Here is an 8,417-nt window from a genome sequence, read left to right as displayed (position 1 = left end):
GTCAATCGGAGAATGCTTAAAACATTACTGGAATTTCGAATCAAGTTGTGAATTTCAAATAGTTTCAAATCAAAGTTACATTATATTTGTATGTTATAGAAAAAAACGAATAAAAAAAGATTTCTTTATCTAAAAAGCGAGGTACTCCATTATATAAAATGAGCCATAAACGATAATGCGGTAGTGTTCAAAAATTAACTTACAATCATCAAAGCAATTCGTATCCAAAAATCGATTCAGTAGCAAATTCTGATTTGAATTTCTTTTATAACACGGACAAGGAAACAAGTATATTTATTCTCTGCTGTATGTTATTTATATGTTATGTATGAACATATAATAGTTATCGTATTCATATATATATGTAGTTTTTTATATTATTTGCTAGTTAGTATTTTATGTAAAAACATAAAGATTTTCACTTTTATATCTTTTTATACAAACGGAGTACACGAATGATCTGACTTGAACTTCGTCAAACTCTTACAGAATTTTACCCGTCTTTAAAAAGTGATTCACACAGTGTTGCACTCTGTAATACTGATTCTATGATTTTTTAATCTGTACTATGAAAGGTACAAATTTGTCGTCTGTTTCGCGCCTTTTATGATGATAGAGGAGAAGAATCGATAAGTTTCGAAAGTGACAACGTCTGTTTCATTGTATGTGACGATTCATATACACCAGTATGCACGCGACAGTTTTAGATGCTGAGTCACCATGCAAACGGAACGGCATTCGGACATATCGATTAATCTGTCGACGTTCTTTTTGAAGAATATTGGCCTATGGATAGCCGTGGATTCGGCGGAAAAACGTTGGATGAAACTGATGCTCGTCTTCACAACATGGAATTCGATGTTCGGCTCAGTCATCATTCTCAGAGACTTGTATTTCACTTTATTGTACAAAGGCGTGAGTATTGCTCAATTTAATAAAATATGTTTAATGAAATTCCACGCGTTATATTGTCGCATAACTAAGTGTAATGTTCTAAATATTTAACCTATCACGTTTCCAAAAACGAAACAAATACCAATATTAGGGTGTTTTAAAAAACCGGTGGTATGACGAACTGAATTTGAAAAATAATTTGGATGGGTACAATACAGCAATTTCCGTGAAAATATGACTAAATGATGGATTTCGAATCTATTGTTATTATCGTGCAGGTTTTTACGTATTCGTGGGAAATTTAACGTTAGAGAAGTATAAAAGAATACAAACATTTCAACATAAAAATATACAAAGTAACAAAAATGAAGTATTTGTTGTAATATTTATGAAAACGAATTTCTACTTGGTCCTCCATTTTTCTACTTTCAATAAAAATTCACTGTCTGATAATTACTAATAAATAACACCACTGTACGATGTATTTTCAAGATGTACGAAAGAAACGAAAATGTACTAACTTGACAGGTTAAGCATGTTAAACGTTATTAAATCATTGTTACTAAACGTTATTATTAAATTATCTATAGAAAAGATACATGCATACATTTGACTTTTCCATGCTGTTTTTCTATACATAGAAATCATTTCCACATTTCCATCCTTCGTATATATTTAATAAATTAAAATACAAATACAATGCACATACGTGCAATAATCTAAATTGCTCGTGCTAGGTAATAATTTGTTTGATTTCAATTATTAATATAATTAAGCCGTTCACGTGGGATATATAAGACTATATTTATTTAAAGAATACGTAACAATTCATTGCAGGATATTCTTTATGTCATTACTAACTTGTTAACCGTGGTAATGGGTTTACTCAAGATATGTATCATACTGATGCATAAAAGCGAATTTTTAAATCTGATCATTTACATGCAACAAAATTTCTGGAATGTCGATTACGATTTTCGTGAGAAAGAAATATTGAATAATTGCAAAAGAACTTGTGCCTTTTTCGTCTCCTCTGTCACCAGTATTGGTATATGCGCTATGATGTCTTATGTAATAACACCGATTCTTGGTAGGTTCTTAAAATATTCTATTTGCATATACGATTAATGTGCTATTTTTAATAGTGTTTGTTATTTTTTTTTTTTTTTTTGTGTATATGACGGCCTTTGTACAAATACTATAGAGCATAAAATGCCATAAATTTCTATTTCACATACATGTGTTAAGAACATTTTAAAATTTAAACAATCTTAAAGAAAAGAATTTTGGTTCGACATTACCATAGTAAAGTTTAATAATTATACATACTAACTAATATTTCTCCACGTCAAAAAATAAAAAATTTGATAAACGACACCTTTATATACATTAACAATGTATTTAAAAAATGAAGATAAAACATTCGGATGTTCGTTGCAGAAAATGTTGGAAAAAATCAATCCGAAAGAATATTTCTGTTCAATGTGTGGATAAATTTACCATTGTACCTATCTCCTTACTATGAGATATTGTTTGTTATCCAGGTATTTTAAATTCTCATTATGCTTGCATTTATCGTCTTGAACATACTGTAAAATTATATTGGGACATTCGTGAAACAAAATTTAGCATAATTTTAAATTTGAATGTAATACTAGCTCAGAATCCTCAACTTTCTATAAATTTATAGAAGCCTTGATTTGGACGACATACAGAGCGTCCTGGATTTAAATGTCTAATGAACTTAGATGTTTTCTTCTTCGCGACTCTGTATAAATATGTATATAAAAATATCTTTCCTAACTTTGCAATAGATTTCATACACTGTAACAAAGGGAATAATAATTTCTTCCTGGTACAGGTAATATGTCTGTATTACGTAGCCGTTTGCTATTTTTGCTTCGACAATATTTTCTGCATCCTGGTTGTACATTTGGCTGGCCAGTTTCGCATACTTCGATACAGGTTTACAAAATTGTGTAACCTGGAACATGAGACAAGCGAGGTGACGTTAATAAAGCACGCGTACGAATTTTATGAGAAACTGAAAATGTACATTCGACATCATCAGCTATTGATCAACTATTGCAAGAAGCTTGAAACCGTGTACACGATGATTATATTTGGCCAGGTGTTGGTGTTTAGCGTGTTAATTTGCCTGTTTGCTTATCAGGGGCTCTTGGTTGGTATTTACACGCTATCATGAATTTCCATTAATGAAATTTTGTTTCCATTATTGAAATTTCGGAATATCTTAATGAACAATATTCTCTCAGGCTGCTGCTCCTATAGCGAGACGCGCCATCTTCATATTTCTTTTAATCGGCTCAATGGCTTTATTGTTTATGTTCACCTATGGTTGCGACGGCGTGATAGAACACAGCGACGAAATTGCTTTAGGAGCATATTCGGCTTTGTGGACGATCATGCCAATGAACAAATCTGGACGAATGCTCCGAAACGATTTAATACTGGTGATTGAACGATCAAGACGTGTTTGTTGTCTAACCGCAAACGGATTTTTCCCCATATCGTTGGAAACTTACACTACGGTAGATATCATTCGGAGAATAGGAAATCTCGGTTCTACTAGGAAATTGTAATTTCCATTTTTCTGAACAAGAAAAAGATTCGCTTATCGAATTTTACAGATTCTGTCTACCGCAATGTCGTATTTCACGTTGTTAAGGAATCGTTTGGAAAATACTGACGACTAATATAATGTCCCATCAGAGAAATATTCGAAGAAAATTACATGCGGTTGTATTCAACAGAGTTTTGTAGCTATAAAAAGAAAATAAATAAATGGAAGGAAACTGTGTAACAAATAACTTAATATACAGAGTGTTGCATTGAAAACAGTAGCAAGGAGTTCATGTTTGTAAAAATCTATTCGTACGTAAGTTACTTGGTATGAAGGAACACTTTATTTGGCATAGATATCTTTTGCGTTAAAATAACGGAAGAGAATTCAATGTTAATAATTTTTTTAAACGAAATATTATATTTTTTTTCATTTATAGTATGATGTATTATTGTTGTTGTATTCTTCAATACCCAAACATGATTAACAATCAATATAGAGTAATATTCTAAACTATCAGCTAAGAATTTGCAACATTATACGAATTTTTTCAATATACATAAATACTAAATCAATTCAATGCTATTCTACAATAATCTGCCTATTATCCAATACATCTAATCGTATTCGTCTAATTCTCCAATGCAAAATGTCATTAAATGTATATATTAATTATTACTGATTGTTATCCTTGAGTTTTCAATGTTAAATTCTTTAAAACAATACAATACATTTTAAATAGATAGAAGAGAACAACAAAGTGTATTTCCACAATTACAATATATACGTGCTGAACAAAATGTAAACTGTAATAAATAAAACTTTGTACCTATTAAAATATATTACTGTAGAAATGAGGTTTGCTTATGTTCAAGAGGACAATAATACTTAATCATACTGACACTCGAGGCAGATAAAACGGTTCAACATTCGACACGATGACTGCAACATGGATTCTATATCCTCTTATAACTGCACATTCGAAGACAATCACGTGTAAGATTTCTAACTACAGTTCTTTTCCAAATGACCGCATTGCAATTCTAACGACAAAGTAATCAATATGTCACTAACTGCTACTACTATGTTCGATACCGGATGTGACAATCACAGTCTCTTTGAAGTATACATAACACATGACTGATACTTTTCAGATCTGTTTCTGCCATCTACTATTACTTGTATTTTACGCGGAAAACTTTGATGATGCTCCTATTCATTAACACTCGATTGTCTTGGAGAGATAAAAGGAAGAATATCACTTCGAATCACATTGGCTAGCCAGAGTGTCAAGATCGAGGAAAAGGATCGTCATGTGTACGGCACAGTACTCGGACATTTCTGTTACATTGTCGCAATTTATGCTGAAAGTTGTAGGGATCTGGATGTCCGCAAATGATGCCGAAAAACGTCAAAGAAAATTCGCTATGGCGTACACAATCGGCTTGCATATTTTCTCCTTGTATATAAATCTCACTGATATTTACTACAGCTGGGGCGATTTTGACGTGAGTATTAAACCATTGTTAATTTTACACAAAGAGATTATTATGATATTTATTGCAAGTTCTATATATACATACTACCGTGTACAAATAATTGGACATCTAGTATAGTCTCATTAAAAGTTGACGTTTCTGTTATCTTTCTACAAATGACGAACACTTTTCTACCATTTATTTATTGTATTTTATCGCAAATGAGTGGGGTCAAGTAATTTGAAGAAATTTAACGTAGATAAGATTTAACGTAGAGAAGATATAGTGATATATTAATAAAACTTCGATAACTGATTGATATAATTATAAATACTTTAAAAACTAGTAAACTCTTGGTATCCGCAAATTTAATATCCGCCATTTTACTAATTAATTATTTATTTGTTTTAATTGTTTTATTTGGTTAAATAAGAATTCTTCGGCGTACACAGATTAAAACTGTTCTATAGAGAATATCGACTAATACATCAAAGAATACATCATTTAGAAAATTGAAGGTAATCTTTACAGCTCAATAAAAAAAGCAAAGTACAAAATTATAATAATTATAGTATCACATGCCTCCTTGAAAACTTTGAAACTTTTATCTTTTTGTACATGTAATGAGACTCACCCTATATGTATGGTATATACGTATGTACGTTCTTCAACTTTATTTTTTCAGTATTGCATTTACGTGATATCCACTCTTTTATGCATCGCTCTGTCATTTTTTAAAATTATGATACTATACATCCTCAAAACGGAGTACCAGAATATAATTTTATATGCACAGAAGAACTTTTGGCATCTCAAGTACAAAGGCAACGATAAGATACTTTTCATGGAATGTCGAAAGTTTTGCAAACTATGGGCCATAACCGTGTGCTTCTTTATGCAAGCGAGTGTGTCTTTCTACATAATTACACCGCTATGTGGTAAGCGAAACAAATTATATTCCACAAAAGATACTAAAGAAGTTAAAGTATACGACAAATGACATTTAATTGTAAATACTCGAGACACTATGAGATATTTTGTCACTGACTTGCAAAGTATTGTTATTACGCGATTATTAGATTATAAGATTATTGCAAAGTAAGGTATCTCATTTACGGTATCGCATATTATAAACAGCGACACTATGAAGAGAGACACCTCGCCCCTGATAACAAAGAGACTAATCGAAAAATAATCAATGAATTTCTTTCTTTTTACGAAGAGCAGTTTGTTAAATAACTGTAAATCTTTATCGAATAACATTCTGAAAAATTAATACAGGAAAATCGTTTCTATCTTTAATCGTTAATTTAGCGATCCAAAGTGAAACAACAAAGTACTTCATTCTTCATTCTGCCCGTCAAAATCATCACCTCTTAAATTAAATTAAAGATTAAATACTATCAAAAACACGCCCAAATTAGAATATATGATTCACAAAAACTATAGGAAGAAACGTATACACCAATGTATGGTTTTCAGCTAACTATGGAAAAAACAAATCAGAGAGGATACTTCCGTTTCAAATGTGGCTCGATATACCGATGAGTATGACACCGTATTATGAAATACTGTTCACCATTCAGGTATACTAAATTTTCATCGATACACGTACGCAACGTATGTAAACACGTGTATTTAATATCGATGATAGTGATTCGTAATCGATGATAGTGATTCGTAATTAATCAAATAATCAAATAATTACGTACATATAATGATTAAGATGAATCCCAATTCACGTAGGTAATATCAACACAACAAGTCGGTATGAGCTTTATATGCAATGACAGCTTCTTGTGCATACTGAATACACACGTGGCATACCAATTTCGTATGCTCCAGTACAGGATTTGTAATTTATGGAAATTCATCGTCGAACAAAAGGATAAAATAGATTATACCGAGAAATACTACACAGCATTGAAGGAATGCATCAGGCAGCATCAATTATTGATCAAATTTTGCGACAAGCTCCAGAAGGTTTATACATTACCAATTCTCGCCCATGTAATAGTTTTCAGTCTGTTAATGTGCATCGAAGCATACGAGATATTCCTGGTACGTTTAAACAATGGTCTCGTTTTTAAACACAGTAGAATTCAATTGAAACACGAAATTTGTTGACATTAATACTACAATATTAACTCATTTAAATATAAAACATAACCATTGTTGTATTATGAATATAGACAGACGTAGCTGTAACAACGCGCCTCACTTTTATATTCACCGTGATTGGTAACTTTATCCACATAGTTTTCTTCACGTATAGTTGTCACGGATTAATAGAGGAAAGTACAAACGTAGGCTCAGCAACGTATTCAAGCTGGTGGACGATCTTACCAATGACTGAAGCTGGCAAAATGATACGAAAGGATGTGAATTTAATGATGATGAAATCGATACGACCGTGTTGTCTGTCCGCCGGTGGATTCTTTCCAGTGTCTTTGGAAACATCTACTGCAGTACGTAATCTAATTTGTAAATTTCAAACATTCAAAGAAACAATGACGGTCTTAAATATTTCATAAATACTGATTTATTTATTAGTTAATGCTAAGCTGATTTTTAAGACACTACTTCCTATTTATATTGTAAATACATTTATTATATTTATCAAAATTAATAAATTTTAAGAGTACACTTAAGTGGATATCAAATTCTTGTTACAGCTTCTGAGCTCGACATTTTCATACTTCACACTTATAAGGGAATCATCCTTGCGGATTGAGGGAAATTAAGTCACGATATGTACGTGGAATGAAAATATCTTATCTTTGACGTTTACAAACACTCTTAGTACTTATATTTTGGTAACTATAAAACTATTAGTTAATTAAACGATTGAATTATGAGGTAGAATTTTTTATAGAAGATGTGACGCTACAACACTTTCATCAATATTAATATAAGTGTAATCTAATTTTCATACACTCCAACACACCGATTGTCATAAATAACACCATTGTTTTCCGTATTAATTATTTGTTAAAATCGCCTCTAAATATTCTAAGTAACGTAATTTTCTACGAAACAGCAAGTATAAAAAGAATTTTTCGTTTACACTTTTGTATTTATACTAACATATAAATAGCAGAGGCTTCATTGTTCCTGCTGTTAGAACAGATTTTCATCAATCAAACAAGAAATAAACTCGCGACTGTCGAAGTAGATCAAGTGTACTGTACTGTCTTTTCTTTCTTTTTTTTTTTTTTCTCTTTGACAAAATTATAAAAATCTATTAAGTTACAAAGTCTGCACAGTCGGCAAAGTTTTAACAAATTTTATTCTTTCATCTACGGTCAAAGTAATCAGATTGTTGATAATCATCAAATTTTCCCATATTTTTTAAATATTTTTCAGAGAATAAAACTATCGAAATATTACGTATACCTACATCAATGTTCCCCCTGATGAATCACCGTTCCTATAAAATAATACAAAATTTATCGATCCGA

At 31.2% G+C, this 8,417-nt stretch overlaps 2 protein-coding genes across 2 annotated transcripts; both read left to right on the top strand.

Annotated features, from left to right (window-relative positions):
* The first annotated feature begins 630 nt into the window (after positions 1–630).
* On the top strand, positions 631–3,665 carry LOC122529765 (odorant receptor 4-like). The gene is made up of 6 exons (XM_043656189.1): positions 631–915; positions 1,732–1,984; positions 2,335–2,438; positions 2,756–3,076; positions 3,171–3,446; positions 3,546–3,665. Exons 1-6 carry the CDS (start codon positions 721–723, stop codon positions 3,609–3,611), a joined length of 1,215 nt encoding a protein of 404 aa, XP_043512124.1. The 5' UTR covers positions 631–720; the 3' UTR covers positions 3,612–3,665.
* A 1,097-nt stretch (positions 3,666–4,762) lies between these two features.
* Positions 4,763–7,843, top strand: LOC122529768 (odorant receptor 49b-like). The gene is made up of 6 exons (XM_043656192.1): positions 4,763–4,986; positions 5,642–5,894; positions 6,439–6,542; positions 6,703–7,017; positions 7,149–7,424; positions 7,632–7,843. The coding sequence occupies exons 1-6, from the start codon at positions 4,792–4,794 to the stop codon at positions 7,698–7,700; spliced, it is 1,212 nt and encodes a 403-aa protein (XP_043512127.1). The 5' UTR covers positions 4,763–4,791; the 3' UTR covers positions 7,701–7,843.
* The last annotated feature ends 574 nt before the right edge of the window (positions 7,844–8,417 follow it).

Source organism: Frieseomelitta varia, unplaced genomic scaffold (assembly GCF_011392965.1).
Source record: "Frieseomelitta varia isolate USP_RPSP 00005682 unplaced genomic scaffold, Fvar_1.2 scaffold_307, whole genome shotgun sequence".
NCBI classification, from domain to species: Eukaryota; Metazoa; Arthropoda; class Insecta; order Hymenoptera; family Apidae; genus Frieseomelitta; species Frieseomelitta varia.
Note: the sequence above shows the minus strand (reverse complement) of the source record. Positions and strands in the feature narration are given on the sequence as shown.